This window comes from Oncorhynchus clarkii, chromosome 3 (genome assembly GCF_045791955.1).
Source record: "Oncorhynchus clarkii lewisi isolate Uvic-CL-2024 chromosome 3, UVic_Ocla_1.0, whole genome shotgun sequence".
NCBI lineage: Eukaryota > Metazoa > Chordata > Actinopteri > Salmoniformes > Salmonidae > Oncorhynchus > Oncorhynchus clarkii.
In genome coordinates this window covers 73,666,943-73,683,921 of record NC_092149.1, presented here as the reverse complement: position 1 = coordinate 73,683,921, position 16,979 = coordinate 73,666,943, and the positions used below count along the sequence as shown (strand labels likewise).

The following is a 16,979-nucleotide window of genomic DNA, read 5'->3' as shown; positions in this document are numbered from 1 at the left end:
CGAATCACCCTGTACAAAGTAAATGAATCATGCCGCGACAGCAGCAATCAGTCTAGATGCTCATTATAAAAAGGTAAAAACTGAGATTAGGATTATAGATGGGCAAAGTGTTTTAATCTGACACAGGGGGATCTCCTCTGTTAAAACAACCATGATGATCAATGACATGTTCCAGTGGAGAAGTGACAGGAGTGGCATCTCTAGCTCTCATTGATACTGACATAGAGGCTTACTGACATCACATTATACAGCATTCCTGAGACAGATGCCACCAGTAATGGCATTAATATGTTCTGTCACCACTGGGATAGAGAGTAAGTCTGTGTTATTTATCTTTGTACTAATCAATCCAAAGTGGAAATAGCTAGAGAGGTCATTTGAGCAGTAGAGTGTGTTATGATTTGGTTGACATTTAGGAGTCCCATTCCATTGGCTGAATCTGATGAATGGGAATGCTGCTCATTTGGATGTGACAGACAGATAGGGATGATTCAGTTCCTCTCTCTCGCTCACACCATGCTGCCCTGGCTCTGCTCTGACATCTGGGTGACATCTGCTTAAAGTACATCCTCTCTCCAGCCTGTATGTCAGCCTGAAAACCCTCCCAGCTCACTGCTCTGCTCTCTCAGTCTGTCCCTGGATACACTCCAGGCTGAAGCCTTCCCTCTGACTCTGACGTCTCTGCCACAGTTAGCAGACGAAGGGGGACAGAGAGAAATGTTTGAGACAGAGAAGGTCAGTGGACAGATCTGAGTGCCTCAGTTGCTCTGAGAATGAGTAGTAATCAGTGAACAGTGTACGTCTGAGTAAAGCCTGGTGAAGGTTTTGAGTGTGACTCCTCTCCCCCTCTCTGCCGCTCTCCCTGGAGGGGACGTTTTTGAACGCAACACCCTCTCTGTCTTTTTGCTGGAGGATAAGGAGGAACGGGAGCAGCAGATGCTCGTTAATCAGCAGAGAGAATGTTTAGAGTGGAAAGGAGAGGAGAGGAGGGGGAAAGAGAAGAGAAGGAAAGGTGAATAGAAGACTGAGTAATTGTTTTGCAAGCCAAATAAACCCTGTCCTAAACACTCAGGCAGAGAAACCTTGTCCTATACTCTACAGTCAGCCTCAGAGATGGTTGAAGGTCCCATGCCATCGAATCACCATCTCCTGACCCAGTCTCCTATATTAAGGCAAAGGTCTGTGTCGTGACTTCCCCCGAAGGTGGTTCCTCTCCTTGTTCGGGCGGTGCTCGGCGGTCGGCGTCGTTCAACAACATGCGGCAGAACTGCAACGTCTGGGAACTGCGATGGATCAGGTGATGGCGACGATGGACAGGTGGGAGAGAGGTGGCCTTCATACACCTCACCAGCCACAATACAACCAGCCCCACAACCCTCTCATTCGTCGCCTGGGTCCAGTGGTATTCGGGCTCCCGAGGGAGTACGATGAGACGGCTGCCGGGTGCCATCACCGATCCATTTTTCTTTTTCCGTTTGTTTTGTCTTTGGTCCATTCACACCTGGTTTTCGTTTGCTTTAATTCCTGTGTGTATACTTACCTGTTTCCCCGCTTAGGTTTGTGCGGGATTATTTTCATGTTGCTTGTGGAGGCTTTCCTCAGTTATTCACGTGTGTTTATTATAGTAAGGAGCGTTTGTTTTTTCTCCTTCCGTGTGTAACTGTGAGTTCCCATTGTCTTGAGCGTTTTCTTTTGGTGATTGTACCTGTACCGTTTTTGGACTTGCCTATTAAAAAAACGCTACATTGACATCTCTGCTCTCCTGCGCTTGACTCCTTATCTACCTTCAGAAGGAAATCGCAACAGTCTGTCTCGACATGGTTTAGTCCTAAAACTATAGCAACTATGGAGAGTTCAACAAATCATGAGCGCAGCCACACGGAACAGTCACTTGTCCGTACTGCTCAACCAAATGATGGACCTGTGCCCTTCAGAAATGACCTTAAAAAGCACCATACATATTTCTTTGTGAAATTGACAGCATTATGTTGTAGTGGGGCTGAGAGAAGTATACCCTCCACTCTCACAGGCTGAGGTCATAACACAATTAGTACAAGCAGAGTGGATGAGGAAGAGACTCAGGCCTGCGTCTGAAATGCCACCCTGTCCTCTATATAGTGCATTACTTTTGACCAGAGTAGTGCACTATATAGGGATTAGGATGCCAGATCAACCTCATGCATGAAGGAGAACGCCAAACTGCCCAACAGAGACACCAAAAAGAGAGCATCAAATATAACAAATGAGCACCACCCTGCAGCCAGACAGATGGGCACCACCCTGCAGCCAGACAGATGGGCACCACCCTGCAGCCAGACAGATGGGCACCACCCTGCAGCCAGACAGATGGGCACCACCCTGCAGCCAGACAGATGGGCACCACCCTGCAGCCAGACAGATGGGCACCACCCTGCAGCCAGACAGATGGGCACCACCCTGCAGCCAGACAGATGGGCACCACCCTGCAGCCAGACAGATGACAAGACAGTATAGTGTATAATAACGATGTGTTTGGTAACTCAGAGGGAGCAGTAATTCAGTTCCAAACATCTCATTTTAATTTCAAACAGCAGCCTCCAAATAATATCATTTTTAAAGAGCTGCATAAGCCCGTGATTTGGGCTATACCTAGATAATGCGTGAGCCACTCAGTCGGTTGAGTCCGTCCCCTGCTCAGCTAAGTACCATCACACACCCTGTTAGCAGCGACACAACAAACACATATAGCAACACTGCAGTGTAAACACAGACCAGATGGCGCTTTAGTTGACCATAGAGCACATACTGTTTCAAAAAAGCAAAGATGCACCTCTAAAAGAGAACCAGGCAGAGAAACCCTTTCCACGGGGTGGAAAGTCTACTGTGATAACAATTGTCTGGATCCAGATTAACGGCCCAAATATGAAGTAACGGTACATCTCCAAAGCCCCTGTTCCTTAGTTGTGTTCTCTGCTGTCTTCACTAAGGTTGGTTTGGTCGCGGTTAAGTCTGGCCTCCAATCCACACCCAACCCAGTCTGGTTAAGAGCACAATGTAACACACTATTTACAATGACACAGTCCACAGCGCAGAAAACAGATAATGCTTGAAGATAATGCTTGAAGAAAGCGCAACATTTTATAGGCAGGCACAACAGAGTTCCTACCTTCAGGACATTGACGACACTAATAACAAGCACATATTCAGCATTTTAACATCCAATGTAAAGTGACAATGAGTAGAAGCTTTGTAAAGGTATTACTGATACTGCATGTCAAGCTACTGCCCTGCGAAACCCCTAAAGCTTATCATTCAGGTGTACACCCCCCTGTTAACCACAGGAGTTGCTGAGAGGACGGCTCATAGAAACGTCTGGAATGGAGTAAATGGAATGGAAACCACGTGCTTGATGTGTTCGATACCATTTCATTCATTCCATTACAGCCATTTCTATGAGCCCGTCCTCCCCAATTAAGGTGCCACCAGCCGCCTGTGCTACCAACACACATCCCTTATATCCCACCCACATAATAATTCCCCGTCCTATATGAGGGATTCATCAGTAAACATGATTGAAATAACTACATTGGCATTCATATACTATTGAACAAAACATTGTTTTCCCATCACTTGGGACAAATGCTAACGCAAAATTGTGCTACGATAATATTTCCTTATTTTCTTTTGTTTGGCAACTATTAAACGGTGTATCATTTTCCTGTGGGTATGTTAGGAAAGCATTCTCCATGGGTCATGAGTATTTTCCCTTTTTGAGTGGATACCACAGGTTTGAGTTACCCATGCTTAGTTCATCCCTTCAGATAGACATATCTAACTATCTCTCTGACCCCATTGGCTGCCTTGACATTAGCGTTGCAGTAATGGTCAGGCGTTGGTTTCCTTATAGCCCGTGGGTGCATCTCCCCATACCTACCGTCCGCAGGTTAACAGTTTCCCTATACGAATGACATAACATATCTCTCTGGTTTCCCCCCATGTCCCCCATGTCCCCCCATGTCCCCCTCGTCCCCCAGTCAGTCAATGGTTCCTCCCTCAGCATGTCCCCATAGTGCTGACCGTGGTGTAACTAAATTTGGACATGGACACCCCCATAGCCATGGCGTCCTCCTCTCCATCCCGCAGCCCGTGGCGTCTGTGTCGGCAGGGCGGGCGGCAGCAGCAGGCGAAGGTGGCGAGCAGCGCAGTGCGGAAGCGTGTGTTCATGAAGCAGTAGGTGATGGGGTTAACGCAGGCCGAGGTGTAGGACAGGAGGTGGATGAAGGAGATGGGGGCACCAGAGAGGGCACGGCGGGCAGAGACGGGGTGGAAAGCCTTCCAGGTGTTGGCGCAGTAGAGGGGCAACCAGCACAAGAAGAACAGAGCAACAATCACCACCAGCATCCGGATCACGCGCTTCTTGGCCAAGAGCTTGGCCTCCGAGGTGTTGCTGCGGGGACGCTCCAATTTGGACGCGGTTGTCGTCGATGATGTCAGAGTGGACATCTCCATGGAGCGCGGTCGCTTGGCAAGCTGGACGTAGCATCCATCACTGTCGTCGCTGCCGCAAGCCCCGGTGGTGGTCAGGCCGTTCTTTAGACCTGAGGGGGCGGGGCAAAGAAGATGACAGACGATTTACTTCGCAGGCAAGTAGAAGTCCAAAACTGTGAGGAGGGGTCAGACCAATTAGGTTTTGTAACTAATCATTTCAGACGGTCACAAATATTTATGATCCATTCAACACCCCATATATCTAAATTTAGCCATGAGGAGCCACACAATCCTGGGTCACAGATGTATTTTAGAGGAGGCACATCACCAAAAACCTGAGTCACATCTCTCATCTGAGGGCTAATGTTTCCTCGCTTTCTCTCTTCCTCCATATCACCCCTCTGTTTCTCTCTCCCCTCCATCCCTCCCTCTCTCATATTGGACAGACAAATGGTGAAGGTCTACAGCCGATATACTCCATATATCAGATCCTTCCAGCTATTCACTTTCACACTGCTCTAACCTGCAACACATTAACATGATTGAAATGCTAATGAAATGTTCATTCTGTGTGACCACAGAAAAGAGACAGCCCAAATCCTAATAATCTGGTTCAGAATTCAAACATCTGGGAAACACTACTGGACAGTAACTGGATGATAACTATTTATTCTGGTACTCAAAGTTAATTCCAATTCAGCATTCTAACATCTTCTTACTAACCTCTCCACTGCAAGATGTAAATAAATGTGTGAATAATTAAATAACAGTAATGTAGGTCTCACCGGGGGATGATGTCTTCTGAACCATCTCAAACTGGATTCCCCGGTACAGCTCTCTGGAGATGAGTCCATAGGCCACAATCATCACCACCCCCGGAACAACAAAGAGCGTAAGCAGCAACATCATGTTCCTGGGACACACACAGGAAGTGGGTTTAACAAATTGACCTTAGACACCAATCCAAGGTATGTTGTGCCTTACCCCTCTTGACATGGTTAAGGTTAGGATGTTTGGTGACTACTCTGATCCTAGATCTGTGCCTGAGGCCAGCTTCTTCAAGGAGCATAGAGAGAGCATAGGAGAAAAGGGCTCGCTCTCACAGGAGACTTCCAGAAAGAGGTTAGGCAGAGGAAGTCCAATAGGCATTGGGTTAGAAGGAGCAAACCAGAGATGGGGATCTTCAATTCTTCAATATCTTTGCTGTGGTCCAACCAAGTGTAGAAGACATTCCACCACAATGCTGTTATTCTATTTAGTCGTCGTGGAGGACAAAATATGTGGAACGGGTAATCGAAAAGTATTAAATATGTTAACAGGGACATTGAGCTAGTGGATTAGGAGTATAAATTGTTGGAATTAAATTAGCTCTCTGGGTAAAGCCACATGAATTATGTCCTTGATAGTCCATTGAAATTGTTTAGAGGCACCATGGCTATTAGAACAATATTCCACAATCATAAGAGAGCCTGTAGGAGATTAGAATAGTTACATAGTTACATTACAATAGTTACATAGTTACATTAGAATAGTTACATAGTTACATTAGTCTCTTTATCTTTTTGGTTCCTACAAGTGTTTTAACTTGCTTTTGTAACTCATTATTGAACCCTTTGGAGAGTGGAAGAGAGGGTAAAGAGAGTACGTTTCGTGCATTTAATTTATCTCAATAATGATTTCAAATGGATGTCTGACTACAGCAGAGTAGGCTGGTGGGAGGAGCTATAGGAGGAAGGGCTCAATGTAATTGCTGGAATAGAATAAACGGAATGGTATCAAACATATGGAAACCACATCTTTGACTACGTTCCATAATTTCCATTCCAGTCATTACAATGAGCCCTGTGACATAACAAGCTGACATTTACAGGTTAGGTTGTTCTATGTCAGGGCCTCAGAGAGAGGGGATGGGGGATGGGGGATGAGGGATAAGGAGAGAGAGATAGCAACAGAGAGAGAGAAACAGAGACGGACAGAAGGAGGGACGAGCTGACTGACAAGCAGACGGACGGACAGACAGACGGAGAGATGGGGATGCAAAGAGAGGGCTATAAAGAGGCGGGAGAAGAAGAGGTAGATATTAGAGAGGTACTACTGTTGGAGATAGAATAGAGAGGAGGTATTACTGGTGGAGATAGAGGAAAGAGGAGGAATTACTGGTGGAGATAGAGGAGAGAGGAGGAATTACTGGTGGAGATAGAGGAGAGAGGAGGAATTACTGGTGGAGATAGAGGAGAGAGGAGGTATTACTGGTGGAGATAGAGGAGAGAGGAGGAATTACTGGTGGGGATAGAGGAGAGAGGAGGTATTACTGGTGGAGATAGAGGAGAGAGGAGGAATCACTGGTGGAGATAGAGGAGAGAGGAGGTATCACTGATGGAGATAGAGGAGAGAGGAGGTATCACTGGTGGAGATGGAGATATCACTGATGAAGACAGAGGAGAGAAGGTATCACTGGTGGAGATAGAGGAGAGAGGAGTTATCACTGATGGAGATAGAGGAGAGAGGAGTTATCACTGATGGAGATAGAGGAGAGAGGAGGAATTACTGGTGGAGATAGAGGAGAGAGGAGGAATTACTGAAGGAGATAGAGGAGAGAGGAGGTATCACTGGTGGAGATAGAGGAGAGAGGAGGAATTACTGGAGGAGATAGAGGGGAGAGGAGGAATTACTGGTGGAGATAGAGGAGAGAGGAGGTATTACTGGTGGAGATAGAGAGAGGAGGAATTACTGGTGGAGATAGAGGAGAGAGGGGTTATTACTGGTGGAGATAGAGGAGAGAGGAGGAATTACTCGTGGAGATAGAGGAGAGAGGAGGAATTACTGGTGGAGATAGAGGAGAGAGGCAGTATTACTGGTGGAGAAATAGGAGGTATCACTGGTGGAGAAATAGGAGAGAGGAGGTATCACTGGTGGAGATAGAGGAGATGAGTTGTCACTGTTGGAGATAGAGGAGAGGAGGTATCACTGGTGGAGATATAGGAGAGAAGTTGTCACTGGTGGAGATAGAGGAGAGGAGGTATCACTGTTGGAGATAGAGGAGAGGAGGTATCACTGGTGGAGATATAGGAGAGGAGTTGTCACTGGTGGAGATAGAGGAGAGGAGTTGTCAATGGTGGAGAAAGAGGAGAGGAGTTATCACTGGTGGAGATAGAGGAGAGGATTTATCACTGGTGGAGATAGAGGAGAGGAGTTGTCACTGGTGGAGATAGAGGAGAGAGGAGGTATCACTGATGGAGATAGAGGAGAGAGGAGGTATCACTGGTGGAGATAGAGGAGAGAGGAGGTATCACTGATGAAGACAGAGGAGAGAAGATGTATCACTGGTGGAGATAGAGGAGAGAGGAGTTATCACTGATGGAGAGAGAGGAGAGAGGAGTTATCACTGATGGAGATAGAGGAGAGAGGAGGAATTACTGGTGGAGATAGAGGAGAGGAGGTATCACTGGTGGAGATATAGGAGAGGAGTTATCACTGGTAGGGATAGAGGAGAGAGGAGGTATCACTGGTGGAGATAGAGGAGAGGTGTTATCACTGGTGGAGATAGAGGAGAGGAGTTATCACTGGTGGAGATAGAGGAGAGGAGTTATCACTGGTGGAGATAGAGGAGAGGAGTTATCACTGGTGGCGATAGAGGAGAGAGGAGGTATCACTGGTGGAGATAGAGGAGAGGAGGTATCACTGGTGGAGATAGAGGAGAGGAGTTATCACTGGTGGAGATAGAGGAGAGGAGTTATCACTGGTGGAGATAGAGGAAAGAGGAGGTATCACTGGTGGAGGAGGTATCACTGGTGGAGATATAGGAGAGGAGGTATGTCACTGGTGGAAATAGAGGAGGGAGGAGGTATCACTGGTGGAGATAGAGGAGAGAGGATGTATCACTGGTGGAGATAGAGGAGAGGAGTTTTTACTGGTGGAGATAGAGGAGAGAGGAGGTATCACTGGTGGAGATAGAGGAGGGAGGAGGTATCACTGGTGGAGATAGAGGAGAGAGGAGGTATCACTGATGGAGATAGAGGAGAGGGGAGGTATCACTGGTGGAGATAGAGGAGGGAGGAGTTGTCACTGGTGGAGATAGAGGAGAGGAGTTATCACTGGTGGAGATAGAGGAGAGAGGAGGTATCACTGATGGAGATAGAGGAGAGAGGAGGTATCACTGGTGGAGATAGAGGAGAGAGGAGGTATCACTGATGGAGATAGAGGAGAGAGGATGTATCACTGGTGGAGATAGAGGAGAGAGGAGTTATCACTGATGGAGATAGAGGAGAGAGGAGTTATCACTGATGGAGATAGAGGAGAGGAGGAGGTGGATCACTGGTGGAGATAGGAGAGGGGTTAGGTGGAGATAGAGGGAGGTATCACTGGTGGAGATATATCACTGGCGGAGAGGAGAGGTGTATCACTGGTAGGGATAGAGGAGAGAGGAGGTATCACTGGTGGAGATAGTGTTATCACTGGTGGAGATAGAGGAGAGGAGTTATCACTGGTGGAGATAGAGGAGAGAGGAGTTATCACTGATGGAGATAGAGATAGAGAGAGGAGGTATCACTGGTGGAGATATAGGAGAGGAGGTATCACTGGTGGAGATAGAGGAGAGGAGTGGAGATATCACTGGTGGAGATTATCACTGGTGGAGATAGAGAGGAGTTATCACTGGAGGAGATAGAGTAGAGGAGTTATCACTGGTGGAGATAGAGGAGAGGAGGTATCACTGGTGGAGATAGAGGAGAGGAGGTATTATACTGGAGATGGAGTGGAGATAGAGGAGAGGGGATGTATTATCACTGGTGGAGATAGAGGAGGAGGAATTACTGAGGAGTTATCACTGGTGGAGAGAGGCAGTATTACTGGTGGAGAAATAGGAGGTATCACTGGTGGAGATATAGGAGAGAGGAGGTATCACTGGTGGATCACTGGTGGAGATAGAGGAGAGGAGTTATCACTGGTGGAGATAGAGGAGAGGAGTTATCACTGGTGGAGTATGAGGAGGTATCACTGGTGGAGATATATCACTGGTGGAGATAGAGTAGAGGAGTTATCACTGTTGGATGATAGAGGAGAGGAGTTATCACTGGTGGATGTAGAGGAGAGGAGTTATCACTGGTGGAGATAGAGGAGAGGAGTTATCACTGGTGGAGATAGAGGAGAGGAGTTATCACTGGTGGAGATAGAGGAGAGGAGTTATCACTGGTGGAGATAGAGGAGAGGAGTTATCACTGGTGAATGTAGAGGAGAGGAGTTATCACTGGTGGAGATAGAGGAGAGGAGTTATCACTGGTGGAGATAGAGGAGAGGAGTTATCACTGGTGGAGATTATCACTGGTGAATGTAGAGATGAGTTATCACTGGTGGATGTAGAGAAGAGGAGTTATCACTGGTGGAGATAGAGGAGAGGAGTTATCACTGGTGGAGATAGAGGAGAGGAGTTATCACTGGTGGAGATAGAGGAGAGGAGTTATCACTGGTGGAGATAGAGGAGAGGAGTTATCACTGGTGGAGATAGAGGAGAGGAGTTATCACTGGTGGAGATAGAGGAGAGGAGTTATCACTGGTGGAGATAGAGGAGAGGAGTTATCACTGGTGGAGATAGAGGAGAGGAGTTATCACTGGTGGAGATAGAGGAGAGGAGTTATCACTGGTGGAGATAGAGGAGAGGAGTTATCACTGGTGGATGTAGAGGAGAGGAGTTATCACTGGTGGAGATAGAGGAGAGGAGTTATCACTGGTGGAGATAGAGTAGATGAGTTATCACTGATGGATGTAGAGGAGAGGAGTTATCACTGGTGAATGTAGAGGAGAGGAGTTATCACTGGTGGAGATAGAGGAGAGGAGTTATCACTGGTGGATGTAGAGGAGAGGAGTTATCACTGGTGGAGATAGAGTAGAGGAGTTATCACTGGTGGAGATAGAGGAGAGGAGTTATCACTGGTGGAGATAGAGTAGAGGAGTTATCACTGGTGGAGATAGAGGAGAGGAGGTATCACTGGTGGAGATATAGCAGAGGAGGTATGAGGAGGTATCACTGGTGGAGATATAGGAGAGGATTTGTCACTGGTGGAGATAGAGGAGAGGAGTTGTCACTGTTGGTGATAGAGGAGATGAGTTATCACTGGTGGAGATAGAGGAGAGGAGTTATCACTGGTGGAGATAGAGGAGAGGAGTTATCACTGGTGGAGATAGAGGAGAGGAGTTATCACTGGTGGATGTAGAGGAGAGGAGTTATCACTGGTGGAGATAGAGGAGAGGAGTTATCACTGGTGGATGTAGAGGAGAGGAGTTATCACTGGTGGAGATAGAGGAGAGGAGTTATCACTGGTGGATGTAGAGGAGAGGAGTTATCACTGGTGGAGATAGAGTAGAGGAGTTATCACTGGTGGAGATAGAGGAGAGGAGTTATCACTGGTGGAGATAGAGTAGAGGAGTTATCACTGGTGGAGATAGAGGAGAGGAGGTATCACTGGTGGAGATATAGCAGAGGAGGTATCACTGGTAGGGATAGAGGAGAGAGGAGGTATCACTGGTGGAGATAGAGGAGAGGAGGTATCCCTGGTGGATGTAGAGGAGAGGAGTTATCACTGGTGGAGATAGAGGAGAGGTGTTATCACTGGTGGATGTAGAGGAGAGGAGTTATCCCTGGTGGATGTAGAGGAGAGGAGTTATCACTGGTGGAGATAGAGGAGAGGAGTTATCACTGGTGGAGATAGAGGAGAGGTGTTATCACTGGTGGAGATAGAGGAGAGGAGTTATCACTGGTGGATGTAGAGGAGAGGAGTTATCACTGGTGGAGATAGAGGAGAGGAGGTATCACTGGTGGATGTAGAGGAGAGGAGTTATCACTGGTGGAGATAGAGGAGAGGTGTTATCACTGGTGGAGATAGAGGAGAGGAGTTATCACTGGTGGATGTAGAGGAGAGGAGTTATCACTGGTGGAGATAGAGGAGAGGAGTTATCACTGGTGGATGTAGAGGAGAGGAGTTATCACTGGTGGAGATAGAGGAGAGGAGTTATCACTGGTGGAGATAGAGGAGAGGAGTTATCACTGGTGGAGATAGAGGAGAGGAGTTATCACTGGTGGAGATAGAGGAGAGGAGAGGAGTTATCACTGGTGGAGATAGAGGAGAGGAGGTATCACTGGTAGGGATAGAGGAGAGAGGAGGTATCACTGGTGGATGTAGAGGAGAGGAGTTATCACTGGTGGATGTAGAGGAGAGGAGTTATCACTGGTGGAGATAGAGGAGAGGAGTTATCACTGGTGGATGTAGAGGAGAGGAGTTATCACTGGTGGATGTAGAGGAGAGGAGTTATCACTGGTGGAGATAGAGGAGAGGAGTTATCACTGGTGGAGATAGAGGAGAGGAGTTATCACTGGTGGAGATAGAGGAGAGGAGTTATCACTGGTGGATGTAGAGGAGAGGAGTTATCACTGGTGGAGATAGAGGAGAGGAGTTATCACTGGTGGAGATAGAGTAGATGAGTTATCACTGATGGATGTAGAGGAGAGGAGTTATCACTGGTGAATGTAGAGGAGAGGAGTTATCACTGGTGGAGATAGAGGAGAGGAGTTATCACTGGTGGAGATAGAGGAGAGGAGTTATCACTGGTGGAGATAGAGGAGAGGAGTTATCACTGGTGGAGATAGAGGAGAGGAGTTATCACTGGTGGAGATAGAGGAGAGGTGTTATCACTGGTGGAGATAGAGGAGAGGAGTTATCACTGGTGGAGATAGAGGAGAGGAGTTATCACTGGTGGAGATAGAGGAGAGGAGTTATCACTGGTGGAGATAGAGGAGAGGAGTTATCACTGGTGGAGATAAAGGAGAGGAGTTATCACTGGTGGAGATAGAGGAGAGGAGTTATCACTGGTGGAGATAGAGGAGAGGAGTTATCACTGGTGGATGTAGAGGAGAGGAGTTATCACTGGTGGAGATAGAGGAGAGGAGTTATCACTGGTGGAGATAGAGGAGAGGAGTTATCACTGGTGGAGATAGAGGAGAGGAGTTATCACTGGTGGAGATAGAGGAGAGGAGTTATCACTGGTGGAGATAGAGGAGAGGAGTTATCACTGGTGGAGATATAGGAGAGGAGTTATCACTGGTGGAGATAGAGGAGAGGAGTTATCACTGGTGGAGATAGAGGAGAGGAGTTATCACTGGTGGAGATAGAGGAGAGGAGTTATCACTGGTGGAGATAGAGGAGAGGAGTTATCACTGGTGGAGATATAGGAGAGGAGTTATCACTGGTGGAGATAGAGGAGAGTGATGAGCTGATTTGAAGGGAAAGAGCCAAAGAAAAAGTAAACAAACCTTTTCAGGCGTTGCTCCTCCCTCCAAGCTCTCTCTCTCACTTTTACTTTAGTTTTCTGGAGAACCTCAGGAATGTATGTGCATGCGTGTGTGTGTGTGTGTGTGTGTGTGTGTGTGTGTGTGTGTGTGTGTGTGTGTGTGTGTGTGTGTGTGTGTGTGTGTGTGTGTGTGTGTGTGTGTGTGTGTGTGTGTGTGTGTGTGTGTGTGTGTGTGCGTGTGCGTGGGCGTGGGCGTGGGCGTGGGCGTGGGCGTGGGCGTGGGCGTGGGCGTGGGCGTGTGCGTGTGCGTGTGCGTGTGCGTGTGCGTGTGCGTGTGCGTGTGCGTGTGCGTGTGCGTGTGCGTGTGTGTGTGTGTGTGTGTGTGTGCGTGCGTGTGTGTGTGTGTGTGTATGTGTGTGTGTCTATGTATGACTTGAGCGGGTATGTGAAAATGTGTGGATATGCGAGTGAGTTTTTCTCACAAGAGTAGGCGTCATGGAGGTACCAACATGAAAGAATTACAGCTACAGCCAGTGTTTTCTCCCTGGAGAAGTCTACATCAAACCTAAAGCTTGTTTTAGTGGAAAGTTACACCTTATTTTGCTGTTGCACCCATTTTAGTAATGCGTTTATATTCTAATGAGTATGCAAAAACAACACTGCTGTATCATCACTCTAATAAGACGAGAGGAATAATATAGGTGTAGACAGATTTTCTTTTGTTCGTTATCACAATTTCAACCAAACCCCCTAAAATGCAGTATTAGGACAACAGCACTAAGCAAAAAGTAAGACGAGAGGAATTAACACCCACCCACCCTTACACACACACACTTCAAACACAACCTCACCCCCACCCTTACACACACACACTTCATACACAACCTCACCCCCACCCTTACACACACACACTTCATACACAACCTCACCCCCACACACACACACCCACCCTTACACACACACACTTCATACACAACCTCACCCCCACACACACACACCCACCCTTACACACACACACTTCATACACAACCTCACCCCCACCCTTACACACACACACTTCATACACAACCTCACCCCCCCACACACACACCCACCCTTACACACACACACTTCATACACAACCTCACCCCCACACACACACACCCACCCTTACACACACACACTTCATACACAACCTGACCACCACACACACACACACCCTTACACACACACACTTCATAAACAACCTCACCCCCCCACACCCACCCTTACACACACACACTTCATACACAACCTGACCCCCCCCCCCACACACACACACCCTTACACGCACACACTTCATACACAACCTGACCACCACACACACACACACACACACCCTTACACACACACACTTCATACACAACCTCACCCCCACACACACACACCCACCCTAACACACACACACTTCATACACAACCTCACCCCCACACACACCCACCCACCCTTACACACACACACTTCATACACAACCTCACCCCCCCACACACACGCACACACACACCCTTACACACACACACTTCATACACAACCTCACCCCCCCACACACACACACACACACCCTTACACACACACACTTCATACACAACCTCACCCCCCCCCACACACACACCCACCCTTACACACACACACTTCATACACAACCTGACCCCCACACACACACACCCACCCTTACACACACACACACTTCATACACAACCTCACCCCCACACACACACACCCACCCTTACACACACACACTTCATACACAACCTCACCCCCACACACACACACACACCCTTACACACAAACACACTTCATACACAACCTCACCCCCACACACCCACCCATACACACACACATTTATACACAACCTCACCCCACACACACACACCCACCCGCACACACACACACACACACTTCAACCTCACCCCCACACACACCCACCCACCCATACACACACACACACACTTCAACCCCCACCTCACACACACCCACCCACCCTTACACACAAACACACTTCATACACAACCTCACCCACCCGTACACACACACACACTTCAACCTCACCCCCACACACCACCTCCCCCCCACACACACAGACTCACCAGGCCTGCTCCACCTCCGGATAGGGCCAGATGTGGCGACACATGCGTGCGATGGTGATGTTGTCCTTTAGGGGAACGTGCTTCAGGTGGCTGAACACGGGGTAGGGGGTCATGATCATGAAGGACAGGAGCCAGGTGGCAGCGATCACCCGGTAGGCATGGGAACGGGTCTGCCACGCCCGCGATTTCAGCGGGTTGCAGATGGCGCTGTAGCGCTCGATCGCTATGGCAACCAGGCTGAAGGTGGAGATGCTCACGGATACACCTGTTGGAAAGTAAAGAAATGAGAAACGACACATAAACTACACTTTTAAAAGTTTCAAATATGTACAGTGCCTTGCGAAAGTATTCGGCCCCCTTGAACTTTGCGACCTTTTGCCACATTTCAGGCTTCAAACATAAAGATATAAAACTGTATTTTTTTGTGAAGAATCAACAACAAGTGGGACACAATCATGAAGTGGAACGACATTTATTGGATATTTCAAACTTTTTTAAAACATCAAAAACTTAAAAATTGGGCGTGCAAAATTATTCAGCCCCTTTACTTTCAGTGCAACAAACTCTCTCCAGAAATTCAGTGAGGATCTCTGAATGATCCAATGTTGACCTAAATGACTAATGATGATAAATACAATCCACCTGTGTGTAATCAATATAAATGCACCTGCACTGTGATAGTCTCAGAGGTCCGTTAAAAGTGCAGAGAGCATCATGAAGAACAAGGAACACACCAGGCAGGTCCGAGATACTGTTGTGAAGAAGTTTAAAGCCGGATTTGGATACAATAAGATTTCCCAAGCTTTAAACATCCCAAGGAGCACTGTGCAAGAGATTAATATTGAAATGGAAGGAGTATCAGACCACTGCAAATCTACCAAGACCTGGCCGTCCCTCTAAACTTTCAGCTCATACAAGGAGAAGACTGATCAGAGATGCAGCCAAGAGGCCCATGATCACTCTGGATGAACTGCAGAGATCTACAGCTGAGGTGGGAGACTCTGTCCATAGGACAACAATCAGTCGTATATTGCACAAATCTGGCCTTTATGGAAGAGTGGCAAGAAGAAAGCCATTTCTTAAAGATATCCATAAAAAGTGTTGTTTAAAGTTTGCCACAAGCCACCTGGGAGACACACCAAACATGTGGAAGAAGGTGCTCTGGTCAGATGAAACCAAAATTGAACTTTTTGGCAACAATGCAAAACGTTATGTTTGGCGTAAAAGCAACACAGCTCATCACCCTGAACACACCATCCCCACTGTCAAACATGGTGGTGGCAGCATCATGGTTTGGGCCTGCTTTTCTTCAGCAGGGACAGGGAAGATGGTTAAAATTGATGGGAAGATGGATGGAGCCAAATACAGGACCATTCTGGAAGAAAACCTGATGGAGTCTGCAAAAGACCTGAGACTGGGACGGAGATTTGTCTTCCAACAAGACAATGATCCAAAACATAAAGCAAAATCTACAATGGAATGGTTCAAAAATAAACATATCCCGGTGTTAGAATGGCCAAGTCAAAGTCCAGACCTGAATCCAATCGATAATCTGTGGAAAGAACTGAAAACTGCTGTTCACAAATGCTCTCCATCCAACCTCACTGAGCTCGAGCTGTTTTGCAAGGAGGAATGGGAAAAAAAATCAGTCTCTCGATGTGCAAAACTGATAGAGACATACCCCAAGCGCCTTACAGCTGTAATCGCAGCAAAAGGTGGCGCTACAAAGTATTGACTTAAGGGGGCTGAATAATTTTGCACGCCCAATTTTTCAGTTTTTGATTTGTTAAAAAAGTTTGAAATATCCAATAAATGTCGTTCCCCTTCATGATTGTGTCCCACTTGTTGTTGATTCTTCACAAAAAAATACAGTTTTATATCTTTATGTTTGAAGCCTGAAATGTGGCAAAAGGTCGCAAAGTTCAAGGGGGCCGAATACTTTCGCAAGGCACTGTACAACTTTTTCTGTTAGGTAAAGTTACGTAAGAGTTCTGCTAAGTTTACGTCTTGAAAGGTTCCAACTTTTGTAAAATATCAGATGACATGTGACCCTAACTGAAGGTTATGAATCATAGATCAGTATGTACTGAGCACTTCTGAGTGAAGACGTGTTTTTAGGATGTGTTA

General features: G+C 47.2%; 1 protein-coding gene across 1 annotated transcript in view; it reads right to left on the bottom strand.

The window, feature by feature from the left end:
* Positions 1 to 4,032: 4,032 nt before the first annotated feature.
* LOC139406138 (cholecystokinin receptor-like) overlaps positions 4,033 to 16,979 on the bottom strand; it is a 39,658-nt gene continuing 26,711 nt past the window's right edge. Inside the window, exons 3-5 of the mRNA XM_071148621.1 lie at positions 14,853 to 15,117; positions 5,253 to 5,380; positions 4,033 to 4,577 (exon numbers count right to left, since the gene is read on the bottom strand). Of these exons, the coding sequence (XP_071004722.1) occupies positions 4,033 to 4,577; positions 5,253 to 5,380; positions 14,853 to 15,117 (938 nt within the window). The remainder of the gene's footprint in view (positions 4,578 to 5,252; positions 5,381 to 14,852; positions 15,118 to 16,979) is intronic.